This window comes from Aethalodelphis obliquidens, unplaced genomic scaffold (assembly GCF_003676395.1).
Source record: "Aethalodelphis obliquidens isolate GAN/ISIS:26980383/991018 unplaced genomic scaffold, ASM367639v1 scaffold8, whole genome shotgun sequence".
In the NCBI taxonomy this organism is placed as follows: domain Eukaryota; kingdom Metazoa; phylum Chordata; class Mammalia; order Artiodactyla; family Delphinidae; genus Aethalodelphis; species Aethalodelphis obliquidens.
Window position 1 is genome coordinate 49,326,628 of NW_020837952.1, and position 16,942 is coordinate 49,343,569.

Genomic DNA, 16,942 nt, shown 5'->3' on the forward strand with positions numbered 1-16,942 from the left:
CGGCACGCGATACAAGGCGGCTATTATTATTAAGGCAAAAAACCGCCGAGTCCCCTTTTTATCCGAGAACTGCCTGCAATTTCCCACATTATTGTAGCTGAATACATAGCATGACCGCAAACAAGGAAGGAAGGAAAGAATTTCAAAGAGACCGAAACCGCTGAACGAGAAAAGAGGGAATTAAACCGGTGCATGACAGTTCCCACCAAGGGGTGCCAGTCTCCGCGGCTGTCAACCAGTCCAACCAGCAAAGGCTCGAGCAGGACGGTCAGCTCCATAAGGAACAAAAAGGAGGCAGAGCCGACGCTTAGGCCCTCCCCCTAACGGTCTCTGGGCCGCTGGCCTCAGGCGGCCGCCGGACTCCAGTTTCCGGCCTTCGCAGGACCACACTTCCCAGCATGCCTTTGGAGGGAAGTCTTTCCCGCTGGATGACTACTAATCCCGACATGCCATTCGGCACTCCGGTAAGTTAGATGGAAGAGTGGAATGACCCCATTGCACGCAGGGAATTGTAGTCCATTTAGCTGCTGGCTCTTAGAGGGGCGGGGAAGAACCGGGTCGCTCTCGTCAGCTGAGGAGAATGATTCATAGAAGAGGGTCAGGAGAGAACAGTTCTGTCTGTGAAAGCACATTTAAAAGGCTGGACTCTTCTCCGAGGGAGGGAGAGGCAGGAGAGCTAGCAGGGCCTCGGGCCTGACTGCCCCCTCAGGCCGTTCGCCAGGCCTCTACCGAGTCCTGGGCCTTGTCGGGGGTGGCCGCGGGGCGCCGGTTGCTGGGGGACCAGTGACGTCGCGGGGTGAAAGTTGAGGGGCGGTGACGTCGGGCCTGCCCGGGCGGAGGCTGGCGGGTTGGAGGCAGAGGGAGGGAGGGAAGGAGGGAAGGAAGGAAGCTGGGAAGAAGCGAGCGAGCGAGTGGGGGCGCGAGGCGTTTACCTGGAGGCAGCGGCTTGGGCGCGCAGAGCGGCCGCGGCTCCCCCGCACCTGCGGCCATGGATGAGGAGCGCGCCCTCTACATCGTCCGGGCCGGCGAGGCGGGGGCTATCGAGCGGGTCCTGAGGGATTACAGCGATAAGGTAAAGAGCCCTGGCCCCGGGCGTGCGGTATAGCACCCTCGGGCCGCCCCCCGGGCTTGCACATCGCATCCCTCCCAACCCCCCTCATTCCGGGGATGCGCATTGCTCTCCCCTGAAAACGTTTCCGGCTTGGGCATGCGTGTTTGTGCCCCCAGCCTTTTCCATCCGTGCATCCTGTATCCCCACCCCCTGCCCCCACCCTCGCGCCCACCCCTCTGATTCCGGCCCAGCAGTGTGTCCCACGGTCCTCTTCCCAAGCGTGCAAGTCACACCCCCGGAATCCGTGAGCGTGCGTCTGTGCCCCTCTCATGGATGCATAAATGCACGCGAGTCCTCCTCACCTGCATAGCTTAAAAATAACGTGTTTCTGTGTATAAACACGGGCCTTGACATGCATAAAACGTATCGGCCACGATGGCAGTTCCTTATATACGTACAGGACTGTACAGTTTTCAATGCGTGATGTCTCATATATATGGTCCAATTTGATTCTCAGAGAGTTTACAGGGTAGATAGCATCATCCTCCCCATTTTATAGATGAGAAAACCGAGGCACTAGGAACTGAAATCACGCCAAGGTCATGGACATACTATGTTGTAACTGGGGGCAGACTAACTCCTAATAATACCTGTTGTTTGTATCACATTAACAGCTTTCCCATCCATTATCTCCTTTAATCTTGACAGCAATCCTGTGAGGTTTTATCTGTATTTTGCAATTGAGATTCTAGATCGGTTAAGTAACTTGCCCAAGGTCATACTTCTGAGCTGGGATTCCAACCTAGGTATTATTCTTTCCACTTTACAACTCTGCATGAAAAAGGTATCTTGTATATCCCAGTCACTTCTCTGAATGTCTCTTCAAGCAAGACCCGTTAGCTCTCCATTACTTTACCTTCCAGGAGTTTTATATGCTCACTCTTGAAGGTAACATACCACACCTTTATTCTTCCATTTAGAAGACCACTTTATAGAAATAACTGACTCCTGTGAAAACACACCCAACACCATGTCACACCCTAGATATAACATCTTTCTTCCTTTCATTTGCCTCCATTCATAATTTCCCTTTCTGTGTTTCTGTGTTTGCTGTGTGCCCACCACTGCACTTCCATACACTTTGTATTGTTGAGCTGCCAGTATGCCATTTCTGCTCCATGTGGAGAAGATAAAAAAAATAAGGCACCTTCACTCCCATTTAATCTTCCCAACAATCCTATGAGGAAAGTGGTGGTATTCCCATTTCACAAACGATAAAATTTAGGATGATGTCACCTCAGGTCCACACAGTCATTGAGAGATGGGGCTGAGATTTGAATCTGGGTTTTCTGACTGCTCTTTTACAGTACCATGCTGCTTTCTTTGGGAGGATGCATGGATTCAGTTCTATTCATATCTTAGCTTCCTCACTTTCTGATACGCTTTACTGTTGCCTATCTGCGTAATTTAGGAGAAATTAATTTAATGCACAGATGTACATATTGTGGAGATTACAGTCATCCCTTGGTATCTGCAGGGGATTGGTTCCAGGATCCTATACCTCCCCCATGGATACCAAAATCCATGGATGCTTAAGTCCCTTATATAAAATGGCATAATATTTGCATATAACCTACCCACATCCTCCCTTATAGTTTAAATCATCTCTAGATTACTAATAATACAATGTAAATGCTATGTAAATAGTTGTAAATACAATGCAAATGCTTTGTAGCTAGTTGCCAGTTAATTCAAGTTTTGCTTTTTGGAACTTTCTCCAATTTTTTCTCGAAATATTTTTGATCCATGGTTGGTTGAATTCACGGTTGTGAAACCTGCAGATATGGAGGCCCGACTGTATATTCATTCAACTTGATTTATAATTGCCTTCCAAAAAAGATTTGAGGCAGCTACAAACTGATTTTCAAAAGAAGGAAATACAACAGAAAACTTGGCCATTGTGTTGAATCAAGTAGTGTTTATTTACCACTTATTATATCCCAGGTATCCAGCAATAAATAGGAACTTTCTTCTATGCAGAAGGGAGGAGGAAAAAACCTCGAACTGGATCTTATCTCCTCATTCAATATTTTCTCCTTCCCTTCATGGCTAAACTAATTAGAAGTCCAGATTTGCTTCCTCCAGTTTATCTCTTCCTCTCCTTGATCTCCCTCCAGGTTGGTTTCCATTTACCATTCCTGGCCAAGTGCTGTCAGAGCTTAAGTTCTGGACATCCCCAGCTCTCCTTTCACATTGGGAATGGCTTTAAAGTTGTAATGCCCAGTGTGTATCATCTGGGGTGGTATTTTGGGGACCACGCTTGAGAATGCTGTGTCTTGACGTGGACCGGCGCGGCCAGCTCCTTAAGAGAAGAGCTCTCATGTTTAATGCTGATTATAGTAGGTCCAGAGTACAAAGAAAATAGCTGAGTTTTATGTTGGCAGTGGGGCTTTGCCCCTCAAGGCAGGAGACACTAGAGGCAGATGAAGAAGAAGGGGAAGCATGATTGCAGTGGTCTGGCAGTAAGAATGGGGAGGTGGAATTAAATTGCCCTGCTCTATGGGAAATGGAGTCTGAAACCCTGAAAAAGCACCTGGTTATTACCATGTGCCTCATTTTCCTTATCTGGAAGCATGGATTTGGGAAATGTTTAGAGTGAAGTGATTATGGGGCATTGAGGAGTCTAACCAAGAAGGGAAATGAATGATGTAGAGAGAGAATGATTGGTTCGTCGTTCTCAAAAGAAGGCAGCAAGTATAATGGAAAGAAGGTGGAATTTGGAGTCAGATAAATCTTGGTTCAGATCTGCCATTTATTAGTGTCATGACTATGGACAAGTTATTTTAAGGCTGAGTCCCAGTTTCCTTATCTGTAACATAGGGTTCTATCACCTAAGTTATTATGAGACCTGAATTAAGTGAAGTATAATGCTGAACGCTGTGCATAATGCATGTAGGAGGCATTCACTAATGGTCAAGGTGCTCAAGAGGTCTTGCGGCAAGAGCACGGGTTCTGGAGCCAGACTGCCTGAACTCTGATCCCCGGCTTACCATCCGCGTGGCATAGAGCAAGGTACTTAACTTTGCTGTGTCTCAGTTTCCCCATCTGCCAAACAGAGATAATAATAGTACCCACATCATAGGTTTGTTGTCAGGATTAAATCACTTATATGTGTAAATCATTTAGAACAGTGCCTGGCACTGAAGAAAAACCCATAACTGTTAGTTTTGAACAAAAAAAGTCAGGAATTAAGCATGTGGCATGGAGTTGACATAGCCTGATAAAAAAAAAAAATTAGAGAATATACTCCATTCTTTCTCTTTTTCCTTGACCCGTGCACTTTTTAATGGTTAGCAAAATACCTTGTACCGTGTTTAAAGTAACATTTACCCGTCTGGCTCCAGGTAACATCTAATTTCTACTGTGTTAAGGAGATTCTAATTTTCAAGATTTCTTCCTTCATTTACTGACCCTTCTTTTCTTGGGGAGAAGGAAGATCTATCTATCCTAGAAAAAAATGAAACTTGTCTGTTTCTCAAGGGCATAATGCAAGTTGACTCAGCATAGGAAAGTATTTTTTAAAAATAGGAAGAGTGGTTGTCCTTTTTCACTTTCAATTCATCTAATAGCATTTATTGAGTGCCTGCTATGTACTATGTATTATCCTACGTGCTTTCACATGTCATCACATATTAAAACTTATGAGGGTGACTGAAGTATTCTCCCTTTTTTTCGGGACTAGGAAATTGAGGTTCAGAAAGACAAAGTAACTGTCTACAGGCCTTAGGGCACATAGCTAGAAGTGGCAGACCTAGTCTTCGATTCGATATCCAGGGCTCTTTTTGCAAGGCCCTGTTGGCTTTCCACTGTCTATTCTGTGTTATTGAGCACAGAAGAGAAAGGGTTTTCAGGACTATTTCCTTTGGCTACTGTTGTGTCCCAGTCACCCCACTCCAGTAATAGAATGAGCTATTAATGTGGGAAGTACATATTGCTCTAGTCTAGGCTGTCCAAGCTTCTTCTCCTCTCCTAGGGCTTGTTCTGCTAACAGATTTAGTAGAGAGATTGGTTGGCATCATTATGATTATCAACAACAAACAGTGATCAAGAGCCTTGAGGGTGCATAGTAGTATCTTAGTTCCTTGAATCCAGGGTATTTAGACAAGAAGGAACCTCAAAGATAATTGGGTCCAACACTCTCAATTAATAGGAGAAGAAACTGAGGCCTAGCATCATCATCAATGTTGATAACCAGAGAGGTGGCTTGGTGGCCATAGAGGCCACCTAGACATATGATTACCCCTTAGCAAGCTCCAGTAGGATTCCATTATGGAAGTGTGGCAAGTTTATGGCCAAATGAAAGGTAAAAGTTATTTAAGATACAGACAGACATGTAGGTCTCTGAGAGTAGTCCTCATAAGAGAGGAAAACAACACTGATAGCAGTGAGGTCTTTATTTATGTGCTAGAAGAACCTGATTGATAGGGACCTAATATTGGGACAGTTCTAGAAGTACAGCCTCCACATTTGAATAGGATATATAAATATCCTGGACTATGTAAGAGGACTTTTTGTTTTACACTTTGAGGTTGCTTCTGAATGGATTGGCATATTCTAAATTCAATTTGTACTGCCTCACAATACCAGTATATTTGCTAATTAAATTAAGCCCTCATGTTAGTTAGGGCTTTTGAAAGCTTGCTTTCCTTCCTTCCTTTATTTCTTTTTTTTTTTTAAATGTTGCGGTTTTGTAACAGGATCAGCCTTGCATTTAAAAAGAAAAATAAAAATTAGTCCTTGATACTATTCTAAATTATCACCTTGAGAGATATAATTTTATGTAGAAACCTTTTAAAAGATATTTTTATAACTTAACAAGGGGCTTTCCAAAAGACGATTTCTTTTTCTGTTCCCTTACCATAAATGCAAAAAAAAAAAAAAAAGTTTAGGAAAACTATTACATTGGCAACTAGGTACATTTATTCCAGATAATGTGTGGAATTAATATTTCACATATAATGGCAAAAATTAAGTTTCTTGTTTCTAAGTGCAATTATGTGTTTTCATTTGTAGTGAACCTTTACTAAGCTTCAGTTTATAACCATACAATCTAATAATTCTTGATCTTTTATTCAATGTTAGTTTTTACTAAATCTTGGGTCTGTAGATTCCTAAGTTATAGTCTTTGTTGTTTCTTCTTTCCTTTTCTTCTTTTCTTTCTTTCCTTGCTCATTCATTAGTCTATTTACCTTTTATATAAAATTTTTCTTTTAATTATAAAAATAATATACCAACAATGAGTTTTGTCAAAGGAATCACCAGCAATTCCACCAACCCTATATAGTTGTTTTTATTTTTGCATTTAACACTCAAGCCTTTGTTTGAAATCATCCATACATTTATGTAGGTACTGTCATCATAGACATACAGTTTGATGTTTTACTATTTTTCCACTTACTGCCATCATAAATAATTTTTCATGTTGTTATAGAACTTTTTAACCCTTTTTTTTTTTTTTTTGCGGTATGTGGGCCTCTCACTGTTGTGGCTTCTCCCGTTGCGGAGCACAGGCTCCGGACACGCAGGCTCAGCGGCCATGGCTCACGGGCCCAGCCGCTCCGCGGCATGTGGGATCTTCCCAGACCAGGGCACGAACCCGTGTCCCCTGCATTGGCAGGCGGACTCTCAACCACTGCGCCACCAGGGAAGCCCTAGCCATATTTTTAAAAAAATGGCAGTATAATACTCTCTCAGATGAATGCACAGTGATTTATTTCATCAGTCTCCTGTTGTTGGATATTCAGGTTGTCTCTTTTTTTTCTTCCATAATACTCGATAGCACTGCAGTAAATATGATTACATATATAATTTTTCTCTCCCCTGGATGATCTCATTAGGATAAATTTCTAGCAGTAAAAGTTCTGGGTTAAAGGCTGTGAATATTTTTATGGTTTCTATTAGGTGCTGCCAAATCACTTTCATTTTTGAAGTTGGTGTCAATTTGTACTGCCTCCGGCAATATCACTCCTGGATTATTGATGCCCATTTCTCAGAGGGCTTTATGTCCTCAGTCTTGCTCTTCTTTGATCTGGCCTGTAAACTACCACCCAAAATATTCTTCCAGAATGAGTTCACACCTCCTTCAGAGTCTTCCCCTGGTTGCCTGTCACCTATATGCCAATTCAGGTATAAATTTTTAAATCCAAGGCCTTACCACCTGACATCCATTTTAATTGTTTTGCAAACGGTATGTGAGGCAGCTTCTCTTAGGTTTCCTCAAATGGCCCTTCTCCATTACCTCTAAGTCTTCCCTCTGACCATTTCTTACTTTCAGAACTGGTTCTCTGTCAACGTTTCTCCATCTCATTTAATTTCAGAAATTGCTGCTTCTGCGAAGCTGTCAATGCAGAGCCACCTGTAATGATGATATCTTTAGTACTTACCGTGTTTAACTCCTGGTGGGTTGCCATGTTGCCAATGAGAAATACAAAGGAAAGGCAGAGAGATGTTCAGTAAAGATTTTTTTAAATGAAAACTTAGGATCCGTAAGAGCACTTGGTTCTCTTGAATAAAACTTGAGAAGAGATTGAGGAACTTTATGCTCTATTTTTTGGGTACCATCACTCTCTGGCAGTGGACAGCTCAACTTACTCCATTCTCTATTTCAGCTACAGAGTAGAAAATATAGTGTTGCCAGTCATTTTAGGAGAGTCATGACATTCTTTTCTTTCAAATATTTTTCCTCAATATCATTGGCATCATCATTATTATCATCCTAATAGTTACTGAGTGTTTACTATCTTCCAGGCACTGAGATGGTACATTATATGTCGTAGCTGTTTTAACCCTCATGGCAGCTTTGTGAACTAGGTACCCCCTCTTTTCACATGGGAAATACAGTTATAATTTGTTACTTGCTTAACTAATAAGTGGTGGAGGCATGATTTAAACCCTCATTCTTACAGAATTACTTTTATGAAATGCCAGTCTATCAATTTCTTCCCTATCTACAATTCTCTGGTGATTTCTTATTGCATATGATAAAGAAAGTACAAACTCCTCAGCAACATTGGAAGATCCTTCCAAATCTCTGTCCAGTCTACTTTCCCATTCTCATCTTTCTCCACTCCTCTCATCCCCTAACGTGTCCTGTGTTTCTCTCTGACAGAGCTGCTTATTTTACAAATACATCATACCACTTCACAGATGAGCCTTTGTTTCCATCCCTAGAATGCTTTCCATTTGCCTGGCAAACTCCTATTCATCCCTCAAGGTCCAGCTCAAATGTTCTGTACTATATGCAAAGAATTCCAGATTTCCCTCGGTAGTTAGTGGCTCAGTACTATGTCTCTTCTGTATATATTTTTGCTTTAGTCTTTTGTACTGCTTTACAATTATTTGCTTACATGCCTCTCTTACTTTAATAAGAACTTTGAGACATGATATGGGAAGACAACTTTTTTATAGACATTAGGTATTTTTAAACATAGCAAAATCAAAAATCTGTGTATTTAAAATGACACTGTTTCCCTTTTTTCCCTCTTCAGCATAGGGCTACTTTCAAATTTGAATCAACAGATGAAGATAAAAGAAAGGTAAGCATTGGTGTTACTGTGTGTGTGTGTGTGTGTGTGTGTCTGTATGTGTATGTATTTCATTCATGGACTTGATAAACAGTGGACTTGATTTCATCTGATAGTTTACTTTTCAGTTCCCCTTCAGTTTGGTTTTTAGAAACTCTGAGAATAAAGACAAGTGCCAGGTTTAGTATGGATTACACATAACACCCTCCTGCTCCATCCCCATAGGACCATTACATTTGCATAAATCAGGGGAATGGGAAGGGTTCAGAGGGGACTCTCATCCATATCTTCTCATCTCCAGCGATTAACTTTGTTTGGTGGCAGGACTGCAGGCTGCCAAAAATGCATTGCTAATATTGTAATATTGGGTTTATAGTAAAGCTTGGCTTTGGGTTAAGTTTTGGAAAAACAGCTATTCATGCAGCTGCCCCTCAACCACATACTGTTCCCTGCACTGGCAGTTATTTATGTTGTCAGCAGTTGTCTTGGTCACTGACTTCATGGGCAAAGAGGAAAATGGGGTCAAGAGGCTTAGGAATAGAGGAGTTATTATGAGAGGGTGCATCAGAGATAGAGCTATGAAATGTCATGTTGGCCTGTTGGGGTCGCCTGTGGTTGCTTTACTTAGTTGATTAGAGCATGATGCTCAAGGAGAAGCTCACCAGTTCTGCCTGTCTGTTTGCTGGGCCCTATACTGCTATCCCTGGCCTCACAAATGCTAAGACCAGGTAAGAGCATGACTGAATCTGTGTAAACGTATTGTTGCTGCTAGAGAAATAGCTTGAATCCGGTGCTTTGCTGGTAGTGGTTTGATCATACCTTGAAATCATCCCTCTATTCACCTCCACCCCCATATTTACTGTCTACATCCTGCTCACTTTGCCTCTTAAGATTTCTCAGTACATTCTCTCCTTAACCCCGGCTCTAGTTCAGTCCTTCATCTGGATTACTGTACCAGTTTCCTAACTATCCCTGCTTTTTCCAGTTATATGCCCTTTCAGTCTATTGTCCATAATTCTGTAACAACAATCTGACTGTGTGAAGCCCAGCCTTAAAACCCTTGAGTAACTTTCTTTGTCTATAGGATAAAGTTCAAGCTTCTTAACATGACCTAGATGCTCAGTGATCTGAAGTTTGCCTACTTTTTGCAGCCTATTGGTTGATTCTCTCCCTTGTAATTTATGCTCTAGCAATATGAAATATTTCCAGTTACATACACATACACATCCCTTCTGTTTCCTACTTCCTACCTTTGCATATACTGGCGGTATGTACCAAAATTACAGATGTGTTTTGCCCTTTGACCAGGCAGTGTCACTTTTAGATCTATTCTGTGGACAGATTGAAATAAAGTAAACAAAGTTATTCACTGAAGCATTGTACATAGTAGCAGACGATTGGAAACAATAAAGCCTCCAGCAATTAGGGAATATTTGCAGAAACTTGTATACATTTGCATAATGGAATATTGTGCTGTGGTAAAGAGGGAGGAAGAGGGAGAAGGAGAAAGACTGTTATGTGCTAATGGGAGAGATAGTTTCATGAAAAGAAAAAAGAAACAGGGTGTTAAAAAGAACATGTTTTTAATATACTCATGATAGGTATTCAGGCTAGGAAGGCAGCTGCTATTTGGTTTAGTTGGGAGGATCCGTACTATATAGATTCTGTGGTGCCTTGTAAATCTGACACTAGAATCTTTGGTAGTGCTTTTACTGGTCAAAATAAGTGCATGAAGACAGAGATCCCCCCCACACCATATGACTTTCAGTTAAGGGGAAAAAAATTTCCCACACAGTTATTAATAAAGCATGTTTGTTTCCTGTAGGATAGTAGCAAAACCTAACATTTTCCAAGTATTTTACTGCCTCTTAAATCTTTGGTGACAGTAACTACTGTACTAGTGTTACTTTCAGTATTACGTGTAGATTGCTGCTTCCTGGGAGGTCTGATATAAACAAATGTCATTAGGGACCTAGCTAGGTAATCTTCATTAATGGAAAAACATTGGCAAACAAAACTATTTCAGTCTCCAAGGGTTAAAACCATTAGAGACTCTTCATGCCTAAGTCCCTAAAAAGACTTTGAAATCAAAATTATTGGACTTCTCTAAAGGCTCTACATCCTAACAGCCTTTTAAGTTCTCAGTGTAGAGAGGCATGGAATAGTAGGCATGTCTCCAACGTTAAACCCAATCTTAAAATAAGAGGAACTCAAATTACCATCCAGTTTGTTTTGCTGCCCTAGTTCTCTTTTTCTCTTTCCTAAACATGTCTCTGGAGCCTTCTACCAGCAGCTCCTCGGTAACAGCAGCGCCCGTTTCAATAAACTACAGGTGCTGTTGCTCTGAAAAACACACCTCTCTTATGTAAAACCTTGTGGCAACCTATAAGTAAATGTAAGGAAATAGAGCCTTTCAAAAAATAAAACTTGATTATACGAACTTTGTAGGAATTGGTTATAAAGTAATGATCCTTAGACCTAAGTCCTAACACGTAGCATTTTGCATTTTTAGAAAGATTTGCTTTTCATTAGTAATACAGTAATGTTTTAAGTATGGTGAGAATATCACCATCCCAGTTTTATGGATAAGAAAACTGAGGCTTATGTTAATGACAACTTGTTAACACTCATATCACTCGTAAGTGGTGGAGCCTCGAATAGAGAACAGGTTTTCTGGCTATTGTGTGCAGCTCCTTCACTGCTCAGTGCTCCATGGCTCCCACTCATTACCACTTGAGGTATATCTCAGAAGGTTTGAAATTATGACTCAGTACCTTGTTTTATCTCTTATTTCATACCTTGAGACACCATTTAGGCAACTAGACTTAAACTGGAAAATATCAAAGGAAATTACCAACTAGGAATGCTTAAATTTTTCCAGAGAAGTAAAGTCAGATACAATTGCTAATGTTTGTGCATAGAATGCAAATAGTTCCAGGTGCATGTGACTCATGATATATTTGGGTATAAGCACCTGTGCTTATTGAAGCGTTTGCTTTACATCTTCTCTACCTCAGTTGGTGGCTGTGATTATCTACCAGCACATAAACACATATACCATGCAAATATGTAGGATGGAGGGAGGTATGATGAATAATCTGAAAATTTACAGCTTGAGGAAATGAAAGCTCTTATATTGGTTTCTAAAATACAACTGATCTCAAGGCCAATAAAGAGAACTAATTGCAATAAATGTTGAAAAATACTGTCATAAAATGATTAAAAGAATTGCAGCTCTTTCACCTATAAGATAAGAATACAACCATATTAAATGCAGAAAACTTCACTTGTTGTCTGAGATAAATCTTTATGTATTTAGTAATTTTCCTCAAAAGAGTGAAGTTAAAAATAAATTTCAAGCGTTTATTTCATTAACTTCAAACTCACATAGGTAAGCTCATACTTCTGTGAAGGCAGAGAGTAATTACTGAGTTGAGAACTCTTTGAGGACAAAAATTCTGGCTTACTTTTCTTTGTATTTTCAGTCCCCAGCACTGCATGTGGCACAAAATAGGCACCTGTTAAATGAATAAAGGGGACTTGGAGCTTGAGTGGAGGCCAGAATTCCTATAACTTGTACATACGGTTTGGTTTTGAGTTTGATATTCTCTTAACTAGAGAGCAGAATCTCAAGCACATTTCATAATGTTATTTACTGAAAAAGCAGAATACAAAAGTATTTATACAGAATGATCACAACCATGTAAAACTAATAAAAACTATGCAAAGAAGAATGTCTACAAGGAAATTCACTAAAACAGTGGCTTAGTATTATTACTGTGGATGATATTTTAATTTCTCTTTTCTGTATTTTGAACTTTTCTGTTATAGTAAATGATAATGATATAAGAATATGCTAATTATATATTATATGTGATACTATATTCTTTTATAGTAGTGTGATTGGGGGCATAAACAAAGACCAATATACTTTTTAATCATTTATTTTCTTTAAAATTGGGCCTTTGTGATTATCTTACACATTCCTTTTGGGGGAACATAAAAATGTTACTAGGTTTGGAGGTAGTATCACTTGTGGAGCCAGTTTATGGAGTGAAATAAATTTATTTGAACACAAAAGTCCATTCTACCATTTGAAATATTTCTTCTTTTTACTTTTTTTCCCCAAAGTTGGATGTACTTGGCATATTAGTAGAGATCTCTGTAGTCCACAAATATTTTTTCAGTAATTCCTGTGTGCCAGGTCCTGCGTTAGGCCTTAGTTCCTAAGTTGGCTATTTTCCTATGGTGTTTGGTTTGGTGCTTTCTCAGCTATGGATGCATGCTGAGGGTTGCCATTGTGGACTATAGAAAATGAACGGGTAATTTTCCATATTAGAGTCCCCCAAGGAAAATGTGCCAAGATAGAACCATCAATCCTATACTGTGAATCCATGCTTAGGAATAGCTTGAGGCATGGATGCTTGTTCTGAAAGCCTTTTACACTTAGTTTAGTTATTTGAAATTGTTAAACTCCAGTTTTCACTAAAACAAAATGAGCTTTGTGTGTCTTGCAAATTTGACTCAAATTTTATTTGATGTCTTCACCTTAGGGAATACTTTGATATATGATGCAAGTACAATTCTCATTTAGAAACCAATAACTTTAAAAGATAATCCTTTTTAACATCTTGATTTCTTTAAAACACACAAACACACACACTACCAAAAGCGTTCTAAAACTTTTACTTTTTAAAGTTTCTGTCCAGCTGGATCTGGCATAAAACTTGACTAGAAGGCTGAATTATATCATAGGCCAGGATGAATGCCTCACAGTAGTTCAAAAATGAAACAATTTAAACTTCATTTCAGACTCCATTTTTTATTTTAGATGTTTTGCCAAGGTATTGAAGGACTAAATGTGGGAAGAAAACAGAACAGCTCTTCTGATTTAGTAAGCCATAGATGTGGCAGTCCATACATGATCTCTGTATGGATCACCTTTTAGGATTTCTGCCTGGGAATGTTAAGAGTAGTATCTCTGATTTACACTTTAGAGTTTCAGATCCTTTTTCTCATATAAAAAACTCATCAAGAAGTTCTGCTTCCAGCCATGACAGTGTGAGAGCTTTAGGGACCTGCTCCTCAATGAAACTGGTTATTTTTAAAAAACAGCCATTTAAAGTCTCTGGAAATAGTCCTAAGAGCATGCAGTCAATAAAGGAACACTTATTCAGGACAATCTACTAAAACTCAGTCAGAAGAGTGAAAGTCTGTGGGATTTGAACCAGAGACCTGCTCCCTGTCTTCCCACTCTCAGTGGAGAGAGATGGAAACTCTCCTCCAAACTGATGGAGCCAAGAACACGGAGCTCCCACTTCCCTCAGCTCTCAGTTGGAAGGCTGTCTACCCATTAGAGACAGGGGTAAGGTCAGCATTTCTCATCCTGCCTGAGCTACATGTCGCTGGGACAAAATTCTGGGTGAATATAGCCGAGAGGTGGGGTCTCCCTCCTTTCACCCAATCCCCACTCATGGGACAGAGGCTCTACCTTGGGTAGGGCACCATTGAGAATATTAGGGCCCCAGTTGCACTCGCCCTGGCTGGTGGGACACAGGTTCCACCCTGGAAGAGGCCAGCTGAGGAGTTCTGGGTCTGCTGCTCCCCTGTCCTCTCCAGTTGAGCTCTCAAGGAGGTGTCACTCAGAAAGAAGCATGCTGTTGTCTCCGCCCTCAGCATCAGAACCAGGCTCAGGAATTTTGCCCAGAGGAACATGCAGAGCTTGTAACAGTGAGCTCTGAATCTCTCCCCAAAGGAACCAACTTAATTTGCAACAGTGTGAAGTTCCTGCCTGAAAGTACAGGTTGTGGTGAAAGGAAATTGGGAGGAGATTGACAGATTCATTGGAAATATAAGGCTAACCAGACGGCTAGGTAGTTTGCTAGAAAGAAAGTAGGAAAGACAGCTGGGAGGAACCCTCCTGTAGTTAGAACAAATCTTAAATACTTACCTCAGGAACTATCTCTTCAAAGGAGCCCTAATAAATTGGCTCAGTTTGTAGAGCAGTTTATGCCCCAAGACATTGTTGAAGACAATAGATCAATCAGCCTGCAGTTAGTGGAGCTTAACAGCTGGGTGTGGTCAGGGAAAGAAAGTCAAAGAGAGGCCTGCCAAAGCCACTGTTATCCCAGGATCACTGTGGCATACAAAAGGGTGAGCCCTATGAGGAGGAGCCCTATACATCTGCAGGGAGGAGGAGGAAAATATACTTAACTAAAATAATTCAGCCAGTCACTGAGCAAATAAAAAAATAACAATAGCAAATCTTGGAGGGTATAAGCATTACCCAATGTTGATATAATATATTATCTAAAATGTCCAGTTTCAAAAAAAAAAAAAAAAAGCCATGCAGAGAAACAGGAAAGAATGAGCTGTGCACTGGGGAAAAAGCAGGCAATGGAAACTGCCTGTGAGAATGACTAGATGTTGGATTTAACAGACAGACTTCAAAGTAGTCATTATAAATATATTCAGAAAACTGAAGGAAACCATATTTAAAGAAGTAATGCAAGGTTTGGTGACAATGTCACATCAAATGAAGAGTATCAATACAAAGATAGAAATTATTAAAAAGAACCAAATGGAAATTTTGGAAGTGAAAAGTACAGTAACTGAAAAAAAAAATCACTAAAGAGGCCCAACACTGGGTTCACACTGGCAGAAGAAGGAATAAGCAAACTTGAAGATAAATCAATAGTGTAAACAAGGTAAAGAACTGAGGAAAAAGAATAAAGAAAATGAACACCTCAGAGAAATATGAGACAACATTAATATACCAACATACACATAACTGGAGTACCAGAAGGAATGGAGAGAGAAAAGAGAAGAAAAAATATTTGAAGAAATGTTGTCTAGGGACTTCCCTGGTGGTGCAGTGGTTAAGAATTTGCCTGCCAATGCAGGGGACACAGGTTTGAGCCCTGGTCCGGGAAGATCCCACATGCTGTGGAGCAACTTAAGTCAGTGCGCCACAACTACTGAGCCTGTGCTCTAGAGCCCGTGAGCCACAACTACTGAGCATGCGTGCTGCAACTGCTAAAGCCTGCGAGCCTAGAGCCCGTGCTCTGCAGCAAAAGAAGCCACTGCAATAAGAAGCCTGTGCACCACAATGAAGAGTAGCCCCTGCTCACCGCAACTAGAGAAAGTCCATGCGTAGCAACAAAGACCCAACACAGCCAAAAATAAATAAATAAATTTATAAGTGCACCCATTCTTTTAAAAAAAACAAGTCTAAAGTCTTTCCAAATTTATTGGAAAACACCTACATATCCAGAGAACTCAATAATGACTGAGTAGAATAACCTCAAGAGATCCACAGCCGCACTAGAGTAAAAATGCTGAAACTCAAAGACAATGAGAAAATCTTAAAAGCTGGGAAAGAAAAATGACTCACCACTTACAAGGGAAGCTCAGTGATATACACAGCTTACTTCTCATCAGAAATGTAGGCCAGAGGCAGTGGAATAATATATTCAAAGAGCTCAAAGAAAAAATTCAGCCAAGAATCTTATATCCAGCAGAGCTATCTTTCAACATTACAGGGGAGATAAAGACATTTTTAGGTAAATGAAAAAATGAATTTGTTCTAGATTCACCTTACAAGAAATACTAAAAGTTCTTCAGACAGAAAGCACATCACCCCAAACAGCAATTTGAACGCACAAAAAAACCCAAAAGAGAACTAGTAAAGGTAATTATGTAATTATAAAATATAATATAAATGCATGTTTCTTCTCCTTTATTCTCTTAATTGATTTTAAAAGCATCTGTGTAAAACAACATGTGTATGATATATTGTTCAGCCAATAACATATAGAAATGTGATATATTTGCCAAAAATAGCACAAAGGTTGATGAGAGCAAAGCTATACTGGACTAAAGACGTTACTCTAGATAGTAACTCTAATCCTCAAGAACAAATCAAGAGAACCAGAAATTATAAATAAGAAGGCTAATATAACAAAAGTTATACATATACTTGCTGTCCTTTCTCCTTCGTGTCTTCAAATTATATATCAAGTAATAATTGTTGTTATACTATGAATAACAATAATGCCACAAAAAGAGGGGAAAGGAATAGCATCATATAGAAGTAATGTTTCTATATCTCACTGGAATTAAATTAATCTAAATCTGGAGCTAATTCTGGTAAGTTAAGAGATATGTGTGTGTGTGTGTACACATACATACACTAATTAAGCCCTAGAGCAACAACTAAGGAAATAGAAAGTAACTCTGTTTTGTGGAAAATTACAAAATATTGTTGAAAGAAATTAAAGAAGATCTAAAGAAATGGGAAAACATCCCA

The 16,942-nt window shown here is 40.1% G+C and overlaps 1 protein-coding gene across 5 annotated transcripts in view; it reads left to right on the forward strand.

The window, feature by feature from the left end:
• Positions 1 to 599: 599 nt before the first annotated feature.
• Positions 600 to 16,942, forward strand: part of RIC8B (RIC8 guanine nucleotide exchange factor B) — a 120,491-nt gene continuing 104,148 nt past the window's right edge. For 2 of the 5 annotated variants that reach the window (XR_003432984.1, XR_003432985.1), the window contains exons 1-2: positions 600 to 1,072; positions 8,599 to 8,646. Coding sequence is in view for 2 of the 5 variants with exons in the window: in XM_027107440.1 (XP_026963241.1) it covers positions 989 to 1,072; positions 8,599 to 8,646 (132 nt within the window). In the remaining 3 variants the exon portion in view is untranslated. The remainder of the gene's footprint in view (positions 1,073 to 8,598; positions 8,647 to 16,942) is intronic. The other 3 variants (XM_027107440.1, XM_027107441.1, XR_003432986.1) reach the window with 2 other exon arrangements.